This window comes from Dicentrarchus labrax, unplaced genomic scaffold (genome assembly GCF_905237075.1).
Source record: "Dicentrarchus labrax unplaced genomic scaffold, dlabrax2021, whole genome shotgun sequence".
NCBI lineage: Eukaryota > Metazoa > Chordata > Actinopteri > Moronidae > Dicentrarchus > Dicentrarchus labrax.
In genome coordinates, this window is record NW_026136718.1 from 10,695,024 (window position 1) to 10,718,477 (window position 23,454).

The following is a 23,454-nucleotide window of genomic DNA, read 5'->3' on the forward strand; positions in this document are numbered from 1 at the left end:
TGCTGGCTTGCCTTGTTTACACTGGGATCTATTGATCATCAGTGCAGGCTTCGCAGGGGGCTAAATGCCGAGTGAGCCTGCCAGATCTGGATCTACAAATGGGCTGAATGTTGACATTGTGTGTGTCTGTGCATGTATGTGTGTGAGAAACATGAAATAGAGGGGTAAAGGGCTAAAAACAAGTTAGAGGGAGCAGCTTTTATGATTTTGTGATGTAAAACTAATTTTTAAGAGCTTAACAGCAGGATTTTATGACATGCCATTTGTAAACATATATCATGTGTGCATATGTGTGTGTATGTTAGAAATGGTATGCAGAAAATCTGAGGAAAAGCCTGATAGAGGGAGCAGTTGTGTTGGGAAGCTACAGGAGAAGTAAACCAGATGATGAACAGACACATTTTGATTGAAGCCACAGGTTTATGTGTCATGTCAGGATGTATGTTTTTGTGTGTGTCACATAGTAACCGTGTACCCACTGCAGCATCAGTCTCTCACACACATATACTCCCTCCTTCCTCAGCCACCACATGCCAGAGCTGTTATGTAATCAGTGTGGAAGCTACTGCTGCGATAAAACCTGAGGGAACACTGAACAGTTTTGTTTTTGAAAAACTTTTTGGCATGAATATGTATATACAGTCCCACAGGTGTCTGCAAACAGACAGCATAGTGAGATATATTACAACTTGTCTTCTTTTAAAAACATAACAAGTGCATATATAACAACATTAATGCATTTCAAACATGGACTGAAGGCTCTAAAGACACAAGCTGTAATGCTGGAGTTCCCCTACATGCTGTAACTTTCAAACCACAACAAAGATAATGGAGCGTCTTGTGTTTTTATGAAATTGTGACAGCTTGTTTCTGTGGAAATTTAATCAACCAACTCCCTAACATGAATGTAAATACATCACTTACTGATAACAATTGTTATGCAGAGCATTTTTTACAATGCACAGCAAAATACATTCTTTACCGTGGTTTCAACCTACAGACTGGGGACAAATTAAAGGAAAAAACCTGAATGAACGAGTGGAGAAACATGACACACGCAGATGCTTTCATACAGGACAGGAGGGGTCATTGAATAGCTTGATGAAAATGAAAATCATTTGAACACGGGAGAATGGAGAAGGTTACAGAGACTAGGAGGTTTGTGTTGGTTTTTCCTTTAAATAGACCTTTTTCACAGCAGACATTTTGACATTAAATAGTAGGGTAAACACTGGTGTTACTAATGAATGATAACCCTGACCTTACTTAGTATCATTGATAACACTTGTGTTTAGCCTACCATTTCATGTCAAAATAGCTGCTGTAAAAAAGATCTGTTGTCACTCATCTGTATGTCTGTACTTCCATCCACTTCATTGATCGTATAAATCCGTTTTTAACTATCTGATATTGCATCTAACTCTTCACCTTTCTTCCATATTCTCAGAGTAATCGTTTATGTATATCACTTTTTGTGCTTTTCATTGGAATGAAAACATCTTCTAACAACAAAAGTAATAAAAGCAACACAGAAAATACTCAGTAAAAGCAAAGTAGACTAAGACTAATTGTGAATCATAAAATGCAGCGTACGTATATTGTCTGTAGAAGTGAGTTTTAATAGCGGATTTCCTGATCTGACGACAGATGGTGAAAAGAGTGAAATGGAAAAATCCCTTGCAACATAATTCCCCTCTTCAAGGATGGGAAAGGAGACAGGAAGAACGCAGGGATTTTAAGAAACGTTGTGTTAGTTTGTTGAAACAAACATCATGGTCTTATGTTTAGTTACTGTATACTTACATTTACTGCTGTTATGATGTTTAAACATACTACATATACACCTTCTCTGGCTATGTACTTTAACATGTTTATCTGCAGTTGATCTGGACTGACCACATTTTTTTGTTTATGGTGTTTTGTTGTCTCTACACAGTTTAAGAGGATGCTGAACCGCGAGCTGACGCAGCTATCAGAGACGAGCCGCTCAGGGAATCAGGTGTCAGAGTTCATTGCCAACACCTTCCTAGGTGAGTGTTAAAACCTGACGTAAATGAATGAAAGGACCCTCACTTTGTGGAAGGGAGAGCTGTTGCACGCTGAAAGCCTCAGTGTTAAAATAAACGTTTTTTATGGAAACATACACTCAGTTGCCAGTTTATTAGATCCACTTAGCTAAAACTGATGCAGGCTAATACGACAGTCCTGCAAAGAAGTCCTTATTTATCAAAGTTATAGTGTTCCGTTTTTGTTGGAACTGTTTTTTAGAGGTGTGGATTCAACTTTATGGTTATTTAAGAGGCTTCAGTTTCTGGTGCTGTTGAAGGATATTGCCTTATACCGTGAGGTGTTTCTAATGTTTAGTCTACTCCCATTAATATAAATGAGTTGGTGCTATCTATCTGTCTTAAACATGTCAGTGAGGTCTGTTTCTCTGGTGCTGCATAACTCATTTGCATAATTGCATCACCTGGCTTTATTGACTGTTACATGAGCATTACACCATATGTTGCTGTTGCAGCACATGTGAATTATAGGTGTCATCCAGCACGGTTTATATGAGATGGGGGAAGAAAAGGAGGTTGTTAAAGAGTGAGGAATAGTTTACTTGTGTTTTATTGGAGCAAAGTAGAGAGCAGTGGAGCAGTTTTTTGTTTTTTTTAGTAGAGACGTGTTTAAAAAGGGCAGGAAAGAGGAGAGCAGGAAAGGAAAAATGGGCTTTTAAAAGTAAACCAGGGAGAGATTTTTCATGTAAACGAAAATGTGGAGAGACAGATTTAAAAAAGGATGAGATGGAATAAGAAATTAAAAGGAAGTAAAGAAAAAATTGTGGATACTGAAGAAAGGAGAAGAAAAAGGGAGGGAAGAGGTTGTTTTTGAAGGAGAGGAAGTGAAACTGGAGGATTTATGAAGAAACAAGGAGTGGAGAATTCAGTATTTGAAAGGCAAGGAAAGAGAGAAGGAGGGAGGAATATTTAAGAGAAAGAAGATTGTACTCTTTTTTAAAAAAACTGAAAATACGAAGAGAGCGTGACTGTAAAGGAGAGGAAGGAAAAGAGGAGGATTGTTTGTTAATAGGGATGGATACGGTGAAGGTGAGGATTTTTCCCTTCCCTAAAAGAGAAGGAGGCGCGGCGACAGACAGCATTCCCGGACACATTGTGTGGCGTTGTCGTAGCAACAGGGTGCAATATTATTAGACGGCGTGTTGCATCAATAGGAGGCTCAGTCTTCAGCAGCCCTGCCGGCGGGATGGAGGTCCAGCCGAACGAGGATGGAGCTGTCAGTCGGATGCCGTTTTGATATGAGTGCCTCAGCGCTAAGCCCGGCTGCGTTTGGAAATGAACACCATGGTTTTGGGTGTGAGGAAGAGGAGGCACTGTGAGAGAGGTGAGAGAGGCCAGACAGCGCCTCGTGTGACGCTGCCACTCAGGTCGCTCTGCATCCTTATGGTGGTGTGTGCTTGTATCTGAGCTCAGATCTGGATATTGTTCAAGCATTCACTCCTGCCGTGCTAATAAAAAACATGGATGTAAAATACTGAGGATGATAAGTGGACGTGAAGTAAAACAGGCTGTCTGTTATGTCAAAATGGGATCATTATTTCCTTGGTTTGTACAAATACGGATGAGTCATTTTCAACACTATCGTGTCTGCTGGGACAGCACCTCTGTGTTAACAAATCATATGGAGATTATGTTGATACTGTCGGTGGAAACCTTGTTTTGATGATTTCCGTGTTTTTGCTTGAAGGATTACAAGCTCCACTGTGGGTTAAAAAAAATCTCCAACCTGTAGACGTGATGAAGCCTTTTTCAAACTCATATTTGGAAAAACACGAGAAGCTTCGTCATCAAGCTCAAGACAATGCTGAGCTTCTGAGAAGCTGACAGGTTTTACCCATCATCCTTAGCTTTCCACTACTGGTATCCTGCACCCACTTCCATATAGTCAGTTCATACACATTAATATACACCTTGTTGTGCTCTGACAATATAGCTATATACTGCAGGTGTACTTAATTATACCTGTATACATTCTTGTTTGTCAACCCAGCCTCCAACCATGGCCTATATATAGTATAAACTGTGTACATTAACAACATAAAGCTTAAATGTATTATTATCTATTTATAATTATAGTTTTACGTGGCAATTTGATTTATATACTACTTCAAACACTAGAGCTACAGGAGCAATGCAGTCTAATTGTTCACAAGGTCATGAACACTGACTGACTGTTATTCTGAAAAGAAGCTCACCCAACTTAGACACACTGTTGTGTTGATATAGTGAAAGTGACTCATTTATCTACATTTGCACTTGTTTAATATTTAAGTGAATTCATGTTTGGTAGGCAACGATCTGTGTGTGACACCATCTTTACTGTACTGAACATATCTCCTTTTACCTCAGCTGAAAGGATGTATGACTGGTTTCAGATCAGCTGTGATCAGCTGGTGTGAAATGAGTCCAGTTCCTCATTTACAGCTGATTTTATTCGTACTGACCTCCTGAATGTGTCAGGTATTTGGAGAAGACGGGTATCATGTGGTTGCACACTCCATGTGACATATGTGCTGTAATGCACACAGTACAGTAATAAAATGTTCTAGTACTAGTTAGAGGCGTTGTAAAGTATTAACTGTACCATGTAAGTAGCAGTTGTAGTGACAGCCGAGGTACAGTCGTAGTTCTAATAGTTGAGTAGTGGTAGGAGTAAGTAGAGCTGCACAGTTAATCAAAAAGGTAAAATGTGTGACAAAACAGCATTATAATGGAGTACTGTAGTGCTGCAGAGGTGAATCTTAAATAAATCTTGTTCTCCAGATAGAGTTTGTTACAGACCTCCAAAAATGTTACATTTCACGCAGGATTGTAATAGATTTCCACACTAATTGTAAGTCATATCACGATATCTGTCAAAATAATTCTACTACTACTAATAAAGTAGTAGTAGAATTTGTATTAGCTGGTTCAGTCACTAGTGACACTAGCACAATAACTGGATTATTGGATTATAAATTGTCTCAGAAATAATTGCGATATTATTGTCATTTTAAGACCATTTTATGCCACTGATATAATGATAAGAATACTAATTCAAGTACACCCTTTCAATTTGTAAAAGAAATGCTGTCTCAGCATAGTTTTTATCTGTTCATTCGGCTTAGAGACTACGCCTTATGATGGTTGGGAAAACCCAGCTGTTAGCACTAGCATAATGTGAGCTAAACACATACGTAAACACAACGGGCAATATCGAGGTCAACAATACGATCAAGTCAGTAATTATTGTGATATGGTTACAAGCAGTTACTATGATTTATAAATTGTTGACAATATAATAGTAGTAGTTGTAGCAGCAGTACAACAATGTAAGTAATTATGATAAGTTGTGGTACTGGTAGTAGTAATAGTTGAATAGTTGATGGTAGAAGAATTATAGTAGAAGCAGCAATAGTAACAGCAGTAAATGTACTGGTAATAGTACCATAGACACATTAGAAAGAAACAATAATTTACTACAACAGTACACGAATCAGACATAATGCATTTTGCTACTGAAATGAAATAGTTTAATCTACTTTGCACAATAAACCCTCCCACTGGTGCAGAAGACGTCCACTCATGGGCCGAGACAGGTCCCCTCAAAGATAGTTAAAGGACTTCACTGACAAGATAGGAAACTTAAATGTTTGTCAGCCGGAGCTGGAGGAAGCATCGTTTCAGTCAGTTAACTATAAATGTGACTAAAAGACATAATTGTGACAGTGCAGCAGACGTTGGAGTAATCCAGTAAAATATCACAGATTGCATTTATGTATGTATCTGTCTGTTTGTACTCGTTACAGAGAAACAACATGACGTGGAGATCCTGTCTCCGCCTCCTAAGGAGAAGGAGAAGAAGAAGAGGCCGATGTCACAGATCAGTGGTGTGAAAAAGGTCACACAGAGCCCCAGTTTAGCCCCCGCCTGCATCCCTCGCTTTGGAGTCAACACACCACAAGAGAGCCTGCTGGCCAAGGTGGGACCACACGCACACACAGTCGCACACAGACCGAAATGCGGGCACACAAACACACAGTGTCTTATAGATTCCTGTTTTACTTCTCCAGGAGATCGAGGACATTAATCGCTGGGGTCTGGATATATTCAAGATAGCAGAATTTTCCGGAAACCGCCCTCTGACAGTGATCATGTACACCGTCTTCCAGGTACTTCACAAAAAAAGTTTAAAAGTTATGAATTCCTATTTTCACATGAGGATCAATAAAGTTAATTTAAAATGTTTTAGTTGTATCCTTTCAACATCTGTAAACAATTAAGACAATTTTTTTTAATATAGGGAAAAATGTAATTGTGATTCTCTTCCTCCTCACCCTGCCAGGAACGAGACCTTCTGAAAACCTTTAAGATCCCAAATGACACCTTCGTCACCTTCATGATGACCTTGGAGGACCACTACCATGCAGACGTAGCTTATCACAACAACATTCATGCAGCTGATGTGGTGCAGTCCACCCACTTCCTCCTGTCCACCCCTGCCTTAGAGGTGAGCTGATGAGGCTGTTGTAGCTTCTGGTTACTTTGAACACTATAAGGTTCATAGATGTTGGGCTGCAGATAGTAATCCTTGTTCTGAATGAATCCCAGGCGGTGTTCACAGACCTGGAGATCATGGCTGCTCTGTTCGCTAGTGCCATCCATGATGTCGACCACCCAGGAGTTACCAACCAGTTCCTAATAAACACCAGTAGGTTGATGTCTCTCTCTGTACACAAGTACCATAAAAGGCTTCATCAGCAGCCTGTTGCACCAGCTGTGTGTAAGTTATACTGAGCCAAGTTAAAATGTAAATTATTAAGGTGGGATTTATGCGTTCCTGAATAAAAGCAGTAGCACCACAGAGATAAGTTCCAGCTTAACTCTTAAGTTACAACTAAACAGTTACACATGCCCTTAATGGGGGTATAAATCATAAAATGTCACAGAATTATACTCAGTAATGGTAAAACAGCAGGTTTTCTGCCACACAGCCTTCATATTTTATTAATTACAGCAATTTTGCAACACAGCTTGTTGAATGGCTACTTGCCTTAGTTATGACTTTACGTCAAAACTAGTAAAGTTATGCCCCAGGTGATCGTGGTGCCATGTGTGCATTTTGTCAGTATGGCACACAATCTTATTTAGACTGGACTACCATCAGCGTCCATTCAGAACGCTAAATTAGTCCTGTTATAGAATTTTAACTATTTAAACCTCCATGCGTGCAGGTTCAGAGCTGGCACTGATGTACAACGATGCCTCTGTGCTGGAGAATCATCACCTCGCTGTGGGCTTCAAACTGCTCCAAGAAGACAACTGTGACATCTTCCAAAACCTCAGCAAGAAACAGAAAGACTCCCTCCGCAAGATGGTGATCGACATGGTGAGACTGCTGCACTTTGTACACGACTTATCGATATCCTCTCCACACAGAGAAGTTTTTCATTACGTTTAGTTTTAAGTTTGTTTGCTTTATGTATCTGGACACAATGTACTTTGAAAGGCTGCTTATCATGCAGTTGATACGTGAGAATGTATCTTAATCTTAATGTAGCTCCTCTAGCTAGTGTGTAGTGTGATTTAAGATACTAAATAACCTCAGACCAATTAAAGACTGCAATGGTTGATACATTTACAGAAGTACAAGGATAAAAAAACACAAACTGCCTCTCACCTCACATGATTTCAGATAGATTCTCCAAGAAATACAGTATATCATATCATATACAGACTTCCTTTATCCTTTGAAATTGTACAGAACCAGTAGGTCACAGTTGTCTTTAGAAATATAGACAATAAAGCAGCTTGTACTCTACAGCTCACTTGGGAAGTATGACCTGAAAGAGTGACTGAAGATGTGTCGAATCTCTTGTTTGTGCCGTTGCTGTCGTCATTAGGTGCTTGCCACAGATATGTCCAAACACATGAACTTCTTGGCGGACATGAAGACAATGGTGGAGACTAAGAAGGTGACCAGTTTGGGAGTCCTGCTGCTAGACAACTACTCCGACCGCATCCAGGTGAGAACGCCCCCTGCTGATACTGAATGTCAGAATATACACACTAAATGAAAGTACGTGGGGGTTTTAAAAATACAGAAAGGGACTGCTTGTACTGTAGAGTAATTATACATGTGTAACACCTGTTAACTAGTGTACAGTCATAACTACATACAGCCCATTATGTACAGAATAATGAGACTTCATATCTGTTAACTTATTCAGTTCAGCTCATTTTATGTTGCAGCTTCAGTGAATGGAGGTTTAATATGTTCATCTGTCATCTTAGTCTTTAACTAACCTTTTCATTCGTGCACGTGGGAGTTAGTGTGAAAGTGCTGCTCCCTGCTGGACACATTGCGTCATTGCACCTGTACAAAGCTGAATAATCCACACTGTGTATTGTTTAGATATTGACAGAATCAGGATGGGGTTAAAATACCTTTTCTGGATAATTTTTGGTAAAGTTTTAAAAACCTAAAAAAGATCTGAAAAAGAAAAACCAGCATCAGGTTCGTCTGACTGAGCGTGTCTCCTCCAGGTTCTACAGAACATGGTCCACTGTGCCGACCTGAGCAACCCAACCAAACCGCTGGAGATTTACCGGCAGTGGACGGACCGCATCATGGTGGAGTTATTCACCCAGGGAGACCGAGAGCGAGACAAGGGCATGGAGATCAGTCCCATGTGTGACAAACACAACGCCTCCATAGAGAAGACCCAGGTAATGCATACAAATGTTTTAAAGCTATCCTTTGTATCACATAGCATTGACATCATATCCTGGGTAATGTGTCACTACAGACTGGATTTATGTTCCAGGTTACTTCATCTGTTTTTTAATTTTTTTAATTTAGTTTTACATATCCTGTCTTTTGTGACTTTATTATTCATATTATTTCTATGACTAGGTGGGGTTTATTGACTATATTGTCCACCCTCTGTGGGAGACGTGGGCGGACTTGGTGCACCCTGACGCCCAGGAGATCCTGGACACGCTGGAGGACAACAGGGAGTGGTACCAGAGCATGATCCCCCGTAGCCCGTCGCCCTCAAGCCCCGAGGAGCACCATGCCGAGGTTGGGCCAGGAGGAGAAGCTGTGGGAGCCGGAGGGGCCGTCCCTTCAGGAGGAGGAGGAGGAGGAGGGGACAAGTTCCAATTTGAACTTACTCTGGAGGAAGAAGAGGAGGATGAGGAGGAGGTGGAGTCTGACCTGGAGAGCCCCCTAGAGGAGGAGTCCCAGTCGGGAGGGGAGCGGCGCCAGGATTCGTCCTCCCCCTCCTTGTCCCCAGACCCCCGCAGCAGCAGGTACCGTCCCCCCTCGCCTCACCCGTCTCGGACCCTGAATCTGGCTGCCATGTCGGTGCGGAGCCCCCACAGGACGCTGTCCTCCCCAGGACGGGAGGGCGCCGACAGGGACAGAGAACTAAGCCAGGATGGCGACGGGGTGGCCTGCCTGCGTATGGGCACGTAACAACCAGCACAACCTGCCCCGCCTGAGAGACACGAGTGCTGGATGTAGTGAGACGGAGGCAGGGCAGGCCTTCACCAATAAAGTCTGTAACATCACTACAGTCCCTTTACACTGGAGACACCCTCTCTGGAGAACAGAGGGACGTTCCCCCTCTGTTTTATTTTATATTTTGACAAGAAGAATCGTTTTAGCCTCTCTTTGGGTGCCTGATTGGCCTTTGTGTCCCGTCCTGCTTTGTTGTAGCTTCAGTTCGGAGTGTCCCAGTCAAAGACTGCTGCATTTTAACTGGGAAGAAGAGTGGAGCCGAGGCGTGATGCTCTTAACAAGAACAAAAGGCAAAGGAAATGTCTTCCTCCAAAAAAAAAAAATGTTTGTGACATTCAGACATGAGCAGCGAACAAGGATCGCTGTGGTTTGACAGGGTCTTGGAAATTATTTTGCACCATAGTTTTAATTTAGGATATGAAATTACAGAGTCTGTTTGGAATAAGTGAGTATGAATTCTGTGCTTAAGAATGGTGTGAGAGATGAATCATTTTACCAAATACAGGATGTATACGAGCAGCGAGAAAATCGATGGACGTAAACCTCAGGGTATGAAGAGAAACATAAATCTAATGTAGCACGGAAGTAGTGGGTACCCCTGACCTGACCCCCGAACCTCAAACTGTTTTCCTGTTTGATTTACCTCCAAACCAGAGACAACTGAGACTTTGTTTAACCTGCGTGTCTCTACATTTAATTAAAACCCTTTAATAGAAAATTTGGCAACTGAAGCAATCAAATAATATATATTGAAACCAGCTTGTAGCAACGCAGAGATTGAACACTGAAGACTGTACCCCAGTCTCACCTGTTGAAAATACAAAAGACACCACCTGTATAATTAGTTTATTTTTTTACCTGAGATGATTTGAAATGGTGTCATCGTTTTAAGTTTAGATTTTTGAACAGTTCAGTTGTCGTACATTTGCTGGTCTTTGTCTGTGTTTATGTGCTTGAAAAGCATTTTTATTTTATTTTTTATCAGGGTGCCTCCGGTCCGCAGTAGCACTTTACCCACTCTGCCCTTCAGCTCGTCTATTCAGTCACACAAAGGGCTTCACCCACTGTAGGCCTACTGATCACACAAACACAGTAAAGGACATCTGTCTCGAGGTACCAGAAGGCCGGGCAGGAAACTAACTAACTGGTTGGTTGATTCAGAATTTCAGATCCTAACAGGATTTTTTAGATCCAGTTTGCAGAATTTGCACCTTTCTTGAGGCACAAGCTCATATTTTTTGTTAAGTAGTGAAAAAAACAATAGTTTGTGGCACAATAAGATGTGGAAAAGAGCTTTGTGCACACCCTTATTACCACATACAAGTGCAACCAACTCTGTCAACTTAAAGACAAATCCACCTTTCCTCTTTAAGACAAATGTATAACTTAAAGGTTCCCTGAATGTTTCCCACATTCAATGAGTTTATACTCATAAGCTGACAGTAGCACTGAAGCTTTAAGCGGCACTGTCATTCATTGTGAGTCTGATTGTTCCTTTTCTACTTCTACCGGACCTGTTTTAATTTGTATTTTAAATATACTTTTATTATATCCTGTTTTTCCCCATGAAACAGCGAGGATCTTATAATTCCAAATAAATCACCACGCTGTTACTTTCCTGCTGACAGGGTGTGATGTGGAGATCAGAAGGAGCACATTTTCAGAAGTTGCTGACAGCAATGAATCGCCTGTAGTTCATACTAAACAGATTGTGTTCCATCAGGTTATCTTGGTTGTCTTATTTGGTAGATAGTGCTCGACTGGGATAACTGTGTGCCATAAGTGTTGAAAACACACAAACACCTGCCAGCCTACGATGCTGTACATTTTTACACTAGAGATTTTAACCTGATGATTGTATCGAAGTCATTGACTTTATAGTGTTAGTTTTTACGAATGATACATGTTAACAGTATTTAAAGCAGACAATTTACTAGATTTTGTGCAACTTAAGAACAGTCTGATCAGCCCTTTCCTAATCAGATAGCTGAGACTTGAGAATGTGTGTAGTTTCAGGAGTTCAGGACTCTTTCTGTACCAAGTCCATGTTCAGTCTAGAGCAGTGTTTGTCGCCACCACTGAGGTAGAAAAGACCAGGAAGCAAAACAAGCACTACACAAGATATGATGCACTTCCTGGTCAGCCAGTAGTAGAAGACACTAGTCTAACAGTATTTCATTAACTCAGCTAGTAAGCTTTATTGATCAGCCTTACATGTGATAGGAGTGGTTGGAGCCTATTGTTAAAGGACCATTGTGCTGTTTTTAACATGCCGAGCCTCAGAGTATCGTTTGATCTACAGTTCTGGAAAACTGGAAAAGTACGAATTTTCAGGCTTCACATTCACATAGAGAACTTTTAGTCTTTTTTCATGACGGCAGCAATATTCTGGTTCTGTCCTTATACTCGTTCTTGGTCTATTTGTGGTCATTTTGACAGAAGAAATATTATTTGCTGTGAAAACAATCAAGTGATCATCTGAGAAATTAAGCTAAATGTAAAACAGTGCGTCAAGTTTTTTTTGTATTGCAGACAATATTTAGCTTCCAGTGTCGAAATCCATCAAAATCCCACTATGAAAATGCCATGTACACCTCAGCCGCTCCAGATATTTTGTGTCATTGGGATAAAATGTGTTGTTGACTTTACCTCTAGTGCCATTAACAGGCCAACATTTATACAGGACGTGCACACAAGCACAGTCAGACTCTGGTGGGCAATATTTTCTGACACAGCTTTTTCTTTTGCATCAGCCCAATGTTAAACCTTGAGCTCAGCAAACAGCAGAACAGTCAATTTTTTTTGTTCTTCATCAAACACTTTTATATTGCATTGTGTAACAAAGACTGTAGCCTGGTGGGGATTTAAACCTTTATTCTCTTTCTGAAAACGAAACGCTGTGATGCTATAATCGTCCATTAAGCTTCCTCTTATTTCCTAGCTTTGAGTACAAGTACGTGCGCTGTATTGACTTCTAGTCCCATAATCATTGGAGCTGAGAAACTGACCCAATAATTACATTAACAGTGGTTAAAAAGCACATCTCCCCAAGTTAGTTAAAATTTTAACTAGAATTGGGATAAAAAGGAGCTCAGACAGCCAGATATTAAACTTTTTTAATATCAAATGTATGGATACACTGAAGCCCACAAGCAGTGAACCACCATGAACAGAGTCAAGTAAAAATGTAATCACTTTAAAGATCAGTTTTGAAGCAAGAAAACGCAACTCTTTCCTTGTTTAACATGGCATTTTCATCATGTGTGATTTAAGACATTTAACAGTTGATTTCAGATGCACCAAAGGTCTTCAATGTACAGTTTGTAGCTCAGTGATCTGAGGCGTAATGTCGGCGTGTTAAACACAGAACTGCGGCTCTTTACAGGAAGACATCAGTGCCATACAGTGTTAAATGTGTTGACGAGCAGCAGAGTCCCTGCTCTCGTTCAGTTATTGTGTTGCGCTGATACTGCCACCATTAATGTTCATGCCGTCTCGTTTTCTCAGCCTCTGTGTCGTGCAAACTTCTATAAAAAGATATTTATTCTTCAAAAATGTGTCTGTCGAGACAAAGTACTGTAACATAGGACATTTGATTTTATGTTCTGGAGCCTAAACATCAAGTAAACTTTACACGTATGTATACATTTGCCACTCCAATTTTTTTGTCAAAGGAAATAACTATATTTTTGTTTCTCATTTTAAACCAAAAGAGTCTCGGGAGTTCAGGGTGTTTTAAGTGGAAAATGCCAATAAATTATATGGAAATTTATCAGACCGGCTGTGTTTGTTATTTATTTCTTCATTAAATTGTAAAAATGGAATAATGTCAAGAGCTTCATGTTTCAGACAGATTTATTCCATTTCGTCCCATCAAAGAAGCATGCAAGTATGTATGATTTCATATGAACACAGTTATCAGTTACAAAAACATATTAGTATAGTTTTTATGGTGTTATTTGGTACATTACGGTATGTATGTTATGGTTAGTGAGTTTCTGCAGATAGCACAGACACTTTATAGTTGCTCAGCAGAAGCCTCTGTTCAGTCTGACCAGAGCTCCAGTGCAGGCTGGAGGCTTCACTCCCTGAAGACACAACACACACAGTTACACTCGCATCAAATATACAGAGACACAGAATCACTTCATTCACTGATGATACCGCTGACTGAGACACACGTTAATAATGAAACATCAGGTTGAGCTGTAACAGACAAATATCCTGGTGAGAAGTTCTTCACAGTAACACCTCAAATTTCCCGAAGCAGAGTTACAGTAACAATAAAGTCTTCACCTTATAGAGTTGGCAAACCAAATGGAAAAGGGACGACATCGCCTTATCTTCGTTCTCTTCTGTGTATTCCTGAAACAACAGTTTTTTTTATAGTATAGAGATAGAGATAGAGAGAGAGACAGAGACAGAGACATATATGATGATTTTTAATCAGTTACATGTCAGTTGTACAGAGATTAATTAGCAGCTCTTCACAGGCAGAAATCCCAAACTACATTTCTTTGGTCAAAATATAAAACTAAATGTTCTTTATGTTTTGTAGAAGGTCAAACAATTATCTAAGTTCCTTCGGCTTTCCTGCTTTTAATCTGCACCCCCTCCAAGGTTATTAAATTTAACTAAAACTAAACTAAAAACTAAAACTAGGTGTGAAAAAAACATTTTAGTTAACAGATATAAATAATAAAAATGAGACTTTAATAAAAAAAAGTTAACTAATTGAAATAATATTGTCTACTTACAAAATTAACAAAAAAAAATATACAGGAAAAGCTTAGCTAGTCTTTGTCACATGGAAAATACCTATCGACAAAGGCCCAAATATCCCATATTAAAAAAAAAACTCAAACTAACACTGAAACTAATAACTAAAACTAAACATTTTTAAATAATAAAAACTGAAACGAGGAAACCCACTCTGGAAACTAAAGTTAAAACTAATGAACAAAAATCAACATAACTCTGGCACCTTCATCTCCGCTCACTGAATATAAAACAGAAGAATAACTGAGTCCAGAGAAATAACTGTATAGTTTACACTACAGTGTGCAAACACTTTCAATTGACACCTCCTAAGTCCCGCCCCTTTTTGCTCTGTGCTCCAATAACAGCTGAGCAAGACTCAGTCAGCTTTCTCTTTTCCTGTACTTTAATGTGTGTGTGTCACTCGTCTGTGTTTAAAAGACAACCACATTTTGAAGAGGGTTTAGAATAGAAAGTGACATTACCTAACCAGCCACATAAACTGCTAGCTATGTAGTTATTATCTCTATCTCATTAGTCCAGAGCGCCATCGGTGTTTTACCCCGTTGAAGGTGACCCAGGGGACGTGTGTGTGTTCTGGGTTCAGAGCTCTGGTCATGACAGCGTTGGCGTGCATCAGCTGGTTTCCCAGACCTCCCTTCAGACAGGAGTCAACACTGGACCAGGAGACAGAGGGAGCGTAGAGCTGGAGACACTGAGACAACAGGTAACAAAACACAGTCAGTAAATCACAGCAAGAGTCTTTAACACTGCAGCACTCATCCCTGTCCACTTTCTTTTGATGCACTCGTACAGCTCAGGTGTTTGTCTTGATACCTTAATATTTTTTTTATAATGTTTTGACTCCAGTCCTGATTGAACAACACTAATTGTTTTTTACAGAAAATAAACTTTAAAAACAGAATTGAAAACTTATTTTCTCCCCCAAATCAGCTTCTTACTATGAGTTTAGTATCATGAAAAACCACAGTCCAGATTCATTTTAAGTGTTAAACAGTCAATAAATAATACCTAAAATATGTTTGTGTGTTTTTAAACTGTGGTTGTTGCTTGTTCAGTCATTAATATTTAATGCTGTAGACTAGAGAAATCATAAGATAACTTGGGTTTAACTTGAAACCTGATTTCTGAGGTGGTGGGTTCACGCTAAAGCAAAAATCTATAAATGTGACTCAGATTTCCAGGTCATGAGAATCTGAGCAAGTAATTGGAGTCATTACCACAAAGTACATGCTGATGTCTGCATTTCCTCAAATCCCTAAAAAGATTTAACTGGAAATCCTGGATTATGAGTGAAGCAGAGAAACATGGAAACTTTTTTTCGTGATGCTTTCACTGAATTTAGCTTTTGTAGGATTTGTCCAGCCATGTACATATCGTGACCACCCATAGAGTAGGCTTGTTTTACAAAACTGTGGACATACATTTCTGCTATGTTTACTAAAAAAAAAAAAAAAAGCTTCACGAACGATCATTCAGTACAACAAAATTCATAAATCACTGAAAAACACACTATTTTGCCTTCTTTTCCAGGTCTTTAAAACAAAGCTAGCAAACTTAACCATCATATAAACAAATATATAAACATCAAACATTCATGAACTCTCACAAAATCATTATAATTTAAACAGTACAAAAGAAAATGGGACTCACACAGGAAGAGGAGGTCATAACTACACAGATAAGAGAAGAAGCTGAAGATACTCACAGGCTGCGCAGCATTGAGGACATTAGCAGACGACTCCATGCAGTTGATGATCTGAAACGCTGAATGTCCCGTTAAATGGATGATGCAGGCCTGAGGAACAGATCAATAAATCTAAAGTTCATCGTGTTTTCGTATTAATTAAAAGATGTGACAGTACAGGTGATGAAACATGCAAACCTCAATCATGTTTCCTCTGCACTCAGGCTCTCCGTGCTGACAGGTGAAGGGAGAGTTCGCTGATGGAAGCTCCTACAAGAGAATGATGTAATGATATTTATATATTTTGTTTATTTTTGTCACAACCAAAGATATGATGTACAATTTACAACATACATAACACATATATACACACACACACACACACTAACATACATTAGATGTCAATGTCTATAGAAAAACAAATCCCCTCTACATGAATGCAAATTATAATCTGCATGAAAATGAAATCTGGCATAATGAAAATCATTAATTCATAAAGATGTTTAAACTTGAGAAGAGAAACATGAATTTCTCTTCTTTTTTTTTTAAAACATGTGTACTGTATATATTTATTTATGACAGGAAAGAGGTTCACTCACCTTTTTTTCCAATCAGTTTTATCCACTAAAAAGTTAAAGATTTGTGAAAAATGTTTTTAAAAAGGCTATATATTACCCTGGCCATTCAAATGAATGAAATTATGAATTATCATGATTGAGTCATTAATGTTGTGCATTTAGCATTTATTATGACGTCATTATATAGACAGATTTTCTCTCAGCGTCCCTGAACACATCATCATACAGTGGGACATACACAAAAAGAAAGATCATATTTAATTATAATAAAATATAATAATCATAACTCGCGATTCGTTTTTGATATTGCACAAAATCTATAGACATTATTGTCAGTTATCCACAACTTAAGCATCTTTCTTGTACAATCTTATTGAACAGATAAGTAAAAGAAAACATCCAGTAAATAGACCTAAAACATTTTAACCAAGGAAGAATGTCATTAAAAAATAAAAGAGACTTCAAAAGGACAAAAAATTATACACAGTTAATTTTACAATCCACCAGCCATTTATAGTTTCTACAAACACCCAAATTATCCTGAGATCTCCATAATAAAGGGATTGCAGACAATTCGCTGTATATAGCCATTTCTTTTATGTATACATATATCCCCATATTTAACAGTCATAGGTAAGTCTCCCGTAACATCCAATATATACATTTACAAATATGATTATCTAAGAGTTGAGGCCAGCATACAGGTTGTTGTTTGTTTGTACAAGATCGTCACAAAGATTTCCTCCAATAACACGAACTCTCCACTCCTGTGAGGCTCAGTGTACCTTAGCGTTCCCGTAGGGGACCAGAGTGACGGTCATGATGTCCTGCAGCATCGTCCAGGTGGGGAAGAGCTGCTGGGTGATGAAGACTCTGCAGGCCGGACACAGACTCTCATAGTAGAGAACGACCGATACTGGAGGAACAGACTGGTTCGGCCTGGTAGCGTTCACCTCCATACACTGCTTCTGAACCTACACGAGACAAATAACAGTAACTTTAAATCAGAATATGTTCAAATATAAGTTCATAAAAGAGAAGACTACAATATATGAGGCCTGGATAATATGTAGCAGTAAAAGTTTCTTCTTGAGCTTCTTCACACACTTTTCTCATGAGACCAACTCTTTATTCAGTCAAATTTTGAACCTAAATAATCAATGAAAGCATGATTGTAGCTCAATATTCAAACTGTAGACAGTTTACTTTCCAGCATTCAGTCATTTTTAAACAAATTAAGTGTTTGTGTTATTTGACCCAGAGCTGCTCCACCGGTCACATGAAGAACCAGTGGTGTTCAATTTCTGAAGCATGACTCTCATTTAAGCCCAGACCAGGCAGACTTTGAACTCCACTGAACTCCAGTTTATCCCTTTTTGGGACAACGATGATCAATGATAATACTACTATTAATATCATTGTGCTCATTATTTATATTGCATGATTATCCGTTTCGTTTTGGTTAATTATTGTTTGGTATTTAAGATATTGACATAAGAGGACTCATTAAGAATAAAGGTCAGAAAAGCTGTAATCACTCCAAAAATAAAAAGGTGGGGCCACAATAGAGAAAATAGAAAGGAAATGGTACAACATTTAATAAAAAATTATTTTTAGTTCACTTTTTCCTCTTTTACCAGATAATAAGAGTACAAAACACTTCATATTTCAACATACTTTAACAATGAGTGAAGGCACCCACTGAGAGATAATGCAGAAATCATTTATTAAAGATAAAATCCCTCACTATTTGTTTTGCTTCCACATTATTATCCAATAACAAAAATACTGTTATTATTGTCTTGTGGAGCCATTCGGGTTTGTTAGCGTTCACTGTTGATTTTTAGGTAAGATTATTTAAGCATCTTCTGCTACATGATAACATGACTCCACAGACCCTGTAAATAGATTGTGGTGAGTTTATTGTACTCACCTTGCACTCTATTGCTATCTCCAGGGACCGACACCACTGGGACGGAGGGTAGCGGCAGGACGGTTTGGGATGAGACATCCCGGAACTTCTCAGGTCAACACACAAGAGTAAAAACACACCAAACAGTCCTGACAGCTTCATGTTTAATATGAGTCCACAAGGAGTCAGAGAGGACAGACGACTGAAGCTGCTCCGCCTCACAGCCGCCTATAACTAACCCCACCATCAGCTGATTAACGCCAGGTGTGATTGACTGCTGCCGCCTTCAGGGATCATCGGACACTCCCGCTTCTGGCCCCGTGAACAGGAGATAAACAGACATAAATAATATCAAGCTGTTCAAAATTGGATTAATTAGACCGGTTTAACCGTGGGGGATAGTAGTAGTAGAAGTACACAAGCAAAAACACGATTTATTAATGTTATGGGAACTGGTTATGGTGATAAAGCCTCCATAGTTGGTATTATGGGTAGCATATTATATTATGGTGAATGGCCTCCCTCTAGTGGGCCCACATTAGCAGTGTTTACAAGCATGTACACTCATTTTCTAATTAAAAGTAAATATATCCAACCAGGACAAAAAAAAAAAAAGTTTTGCCGTTTTTATTTTTAACCATAAACTGAACATGAACTTAAACTGAAGTTGAACTTGAAACGCAAAGCCTTGTGGGAACTGTAGTTATTGAATGTTAATGGGAAATTGTAACTGCAAACAGATAATTAGCTTAAAGCCACACAGGTCAAGGTAAAAGCAGGTATACATTTTACTTTTTTTTAAAAAATAGATGGGCAGTAAATCCCGGGAACATGTTTTCAGCTTTGAACTGACTAGAGGACCGTTTGACCGTTTGAGAGGAAAAAACCGTTAAGATGTGAGGACGAGACGATGCGCCATCTTGGATTGTTCAGGTGGCTTTAACGGATTTTCCTGCCTTCCGGTTCAACAAGTTGGGTTTTTGTTACTTTACAAACGTCTGAAATCGACGTGAAATATCTTGAACTGTTTTCTCAGAAGTTCCCCTGTCTCTTATTTTTTATTTTTAATCTTTTCCCGGCACACATTTTTCAAGCTTATGTCGCCAAAATGTTAATTTATTTTTAGGGACGACCTCTGAAGCCCCATAACATTTTATCGGTGGCCGTCAAATGAGCCCTGACCAACGGCTCCTGCCACCGGATGAAACGAGTGTCTAAAGGCCGAACTGACTGCCCTGACAGGGGAACATCATGACCCTGACCTGGCTTGGTTGTAGACTTCGACTTGCATGGATGGAAGAGGTCTGGAAGAAAGTCGTGTTAAGGTAAGACTGATTCTCTGAACAGATAGTCACTGCTGTTTACATGGTTATAGTTTCTGGTGTTGACAATAAGGGTATAAGAAAATATTTAAACCGTATCACAATATTTTGTTTTGTGATATTGTGTCATTTCTCAAAAACACTGTATTGATATTTTGTGTTTAAAATCCAGGTTGAAATGTAAAATGTAATTTTAACCCTTAAGATCACGTTCTAGGTTATATTGCGTTTAACAATGCCAAAAAAATTGTATTTCTTTGTCTTTTTATATCAAAATCCAATCATTTTGTCTCCATTGGGTGTAGCTGGTGTTAGGGCTCAGCAGCCTCCCAGTGAACACAACCTCTGAGACAAATGGAGGTCAGTTTGATGACAGTGGTACCCAGGTGAATTATATTGTTTCTAGATGGACTTGATGCTAAAAGAAGTGTCGCCAACAGTAATGTTAGAGGCTGTAGCCAGCTCAGCCCGTGGGGGCGGAAGCCAAATTATTTAGTGTTACCAAACACTATACATGTATCCTTGAAACCAGATAAATATGCAGAGCTCATGTCTCATGATGCTTCATTTAATCTGCCAATGCCAGGCTACTATAAATCTGTGGCATAGAGATATTTAAAACTATTCTTTTGTGCAGGAAAATGTTTAAATCTTTGGTGTATACACAGTAAATCTATAATATTTGCGATGTATACTGGTTTATTCTTTTGTTAGCCAGGCTAGGTTGTGTTTGATCAAATGCCATCTCTAAGGAAATGTGTTTAAATACTCAGTCATACTCAAAACAATTGATCAAATTATCATCTCAAATTTATTTGGGGATTTGAAAGTGCGTACATGAACAATGATGCTCTGAAGTGGGCAAAGTCAGATTTTACACAACGAAAATGTTTGAAACCATCAATTTTCCTCAGATATGACTCCTAAAGCAAAAACAAGCTATTTAAAAAAAGCTGAATGTTATTGCATAATCAATACAGTAAAAGAACATTTAAAATATCAGTATTTTTTCACAGCAATAGGCTACTAACAAAGGGCAACTAAATGCTTTAGATTAAAGCAGAGGAACAAGTCATATAGCCACAACAGAAAAATCAAAGTTACAGGAACATCATTTTAACAAGTACGACACTTAATGCGATGCAGAGACAAGTAGAGGTATTTGATCATATGCACATTTCAAAGTGAAACTAAACCTGTCTTATCAGGTCATCAGATTTCAAACATTTACAAAACATTTATCAATCTTCCCATCCGACTCAGACTGAGATGGGAAACAAACCCTGTTTGACAAATGTTACTGCTAGATCCCATCGTGTTTATGGCATGGAAGAAAGTTCAATGGAAATAGACAAACCAATGAATGGCAGCCAAGCACTCTGAATGCAAATATCAGCTACTAACCAACCTCCCTACTCTCTACTTTAATCATAACCACACCAAACCCTCCATTAACATAACCAATCCTATACTTACTAAACTGTATCTATCTCTAACATAATACCTAAATACTTACCACACCAACCCCCCTCCTATTCTGTACCTACATAACCAGTTCCTTCACATGACATGTATCCAACTTGCACCTAAACTTAACCATTTCTGTACAACAACCAATAACCTACAAAACAGTTTTTAATGAATTTTTCCTACAATATCCTTGCCAGGCAATTACAGTATGATTTAAAATTTGGCAAGTAAAACTGCCTAATTTAGTTTGGGGATGGATTGTCATCATGGTTAAATGTACAAAAAAGAAAGCAAATACAATTTTTTTTGGTCTGAGACAAGTTGCAAAACCCTGGTCTCCAGTATCAAAATCAAACATTTTACATGCCCATCCACAATCCCAGCTTTCACACCTTCTCCTTCTCTACCTAAATTGCACACTACTTCCAGCATTGTTACTGAACATCAATTGAAGTAAACCATCTACAGAAACGTCCAATATGAACCTAATTCTTAGGTAGGAGGAACCCCTTCTGGGAATTAAACCTAAAACCATCACAATTTTATTTCACCACAGAACTTCTTAGAACACCATCTTATTTTTTAACACATACCATTGCTGTCATTCAGTCACTCCTACATCTCACAATATTAAGCCCTTCAATCAATCTCACCAACCCAAATAAAGTGACTTAATTAACAAGTTAGAAAGTCACAAAGTCCTTCCTAAAGGCATCCAACTGGGTCTTTATTTGTTTGAAATAGCTGTCATTACTACACCATACACCAGTAAGGCTGACTCAGTCTTCCATGCCATAAATCCACTGTATCTAGCATAACATGTCAGGAAGAAGGAAAAATCTTGTTAATTTTAAAGCTCCTTGTGGGAGCTTTTATGCAACACGTGCAGCTTCACTGGCTAATTCAAATGAAGAAGACAGGGGTCTAAAAATCAAAATCTCTAAATATCAATCAGTTATTTTTTCTCTTGTAGTCATAAACATCGCATTTATGTTGTTAAAAGGTCAGCAAGCTTGTTCAATAGCTACTGAACACGATTGCCTCTGAAAGTCCATCACGACACAAATTTTATGGTATAAGACACCAATTATTCTCCTACAAAACAGGCATCATTTTTTTTATGTGTTTTCGGTATCTCTCTTTTTCATTTCTGTTTGCACAATGATAAAACAGTTAAGTTACAAACAGAGACAGTAACAACAGGAAAAGGACCAAATTGTGCACATACAGTTACAAATGTATCTGACTTAAATAACTAAATTCTACTAAGTGCTCAGCTCATTAACGAGACAGAAAAAAAAATACTTTTTAAAAATTGATGTTAGTGCTTTATCAGTGCTACGACATATCAATCTCTTTAGCAACTTGCCCACATTTAGCACCACCACACGTCCACCTGCTTCAGTAACAGGGTGGGTGTACATGACAGTCATTGTATCTCCACCTCACATGAGATACTTGTGCAAATGCTATGCTTTAAATCTAAACCCCACAGAGCAGTGGTGTAGTCTATGATTGTGCACATATAAGCTGTATACCTTTTTCTGTATTCCTGCTACAAAATAAAATGTAATGCACAATATTAAATAAATTTATATTTCAAGTTATGGACTTAATTTAACACTCAATTAATCCGTGTGCAAAAAGTAAAAGAAAAAAAAACCCTGACATCTTAAATTACAAGGGACAGATGCCTGTGTTTTGGATTCACATGCCAGACATGCACCATAAATGCCTTACATAAAAATAATTGTTTAGGAGAATCCATCCATGTTTACTGTACAACAAGTTACTATAACAAGAAAAAATTGCATTTTAATTGACATCCTGTAAGACAGGCTAATAAAGATGAAAGCTCAATAGTCAGCAGGTGTGACTCATGCGTCCCTTTTAACAGTATTTGCTTTTAGACTACACCACTGTTACAGAGTCCTAGTTTTTACACATACACACAGTGTTGTACTGCTTGTCCATAAGCACTGGGTATTACAACACAGCTGACCAAAGCTTGATTCTTTGCTTTAAAGAGTAACTACATACAGTTTAAAAGTCCAGCTTGCGACACCATCTAGTGGCTCTGGCATGCTGTCTCCACAACCTGTGCAATGCAGCAGACATTTTACTACTGTGCAACAC

At 38.7% G+C, this 23,454-nt stretch overlaps 2 protein-coding genes across 10 annotated transcripts in view; one reads left to right on the plus strand and one right to left on the minus strand.

Moving 5' to 3' along the window:
• Window positions 1-13,342, plus strand: part of LOC127349923 (cAMP-specific 3',5'-cyclic phosphodiesterase 4D) — a 93,638-nt gene extending 80,296 nt beyond the window's left edge. For all 9 annotated transcript variants that reach the window (XM_051376005.1, XM_051376007.1, XM_051376006.1 and 6 more), the window contains 9 exons: window positions 1,937-2,030; window positions 5,855-6,027; window positions 6,119-6,217; window positions 6,391-6,555; window positions 6,657-6,756; window positions 7,280-7,434; window positions 7,949-8,071; window positions 8,592-8,774; window positions 8,962-13,342. In XM_051376005.1, coding sequence (XP_051231965.1) covers window positions 1,937-2,030; window positions 5,855-6,027; window positions 6,119-6,217; window positions 6,391-6,555; window positions 6,657-6,756; window positions 7,280-7,434; window positions 7,949-8,071; window positions 8,592-8,774; window positions 8,962-9,525 — 1,656 coding nt within the window. In that variant the 3' untranslated portion in view covers window positions 9,526-13,342. The remainder of the gene's footprint in view (window positions 1-1,936; window positions 2,031-5,854; window positions 6,028-6,118; window positions 6,218-6,390; window positions 6,556-6,656; window positions 6,757-7,279; window positions 7,435-7,948; window positions 8,072-8,591; window positions 8,775-8,961) is intronic.
• Window positions 13,343-13,407: 65 nt separating this feature from the next.
• Window positions 13,408-18,754, minus strand: ifi30b (IFI30 lysosomal thiol reductase b). The gene is made up of 7 exons (XM_051376016.1): window positions 18,548-18,754; window positions 17,400-17,588; window positions 16,235-16,306; window positions 16,058-16,147; window positions 14,891-15,043; window positions 13,867-13,935; window positions 13,408-13,658 (listed from the first exon to the last, which is right to left on the minus strand). Exons 1-7 carry the CDS (start codon window positions 18,686-18,688, stop codon window positions 13,599-13,601), a joined length of 774 nt encoding a protein of 257 aa, XP_051231976.1. The 5' UTR covers window positions 18,689-18,754; the 3' UTR covers window positions 13,408-13,598.
• Window positions 18,755-23,454: the final 4,700 nt, after the last annotated feature.

Coding starts and splice junctions, on each gene's coding strand:
- ifi30b (XM_051376016.1), bottom strand. CDS start 18,688: ATGAAGCTGTCAGGACTGTTTGGTGTGTTTTTACTCTTGTGTGTTGAC. Junction 15,044..16,057: donor TCCTCAATGCTGCGCAGCCT/GTGAGTATCTTC, acceptor CTGTTGTCTCAG/TGTCTCCAGCTCTACGCTCC. Junction 13,659..13,866: donor TGGTTTGCCAACTCTATAAG/GTGAAGACTTTA, acceptor TTGTGTCTTCAG/GGAGTGAAGCCTCCAGCCTG.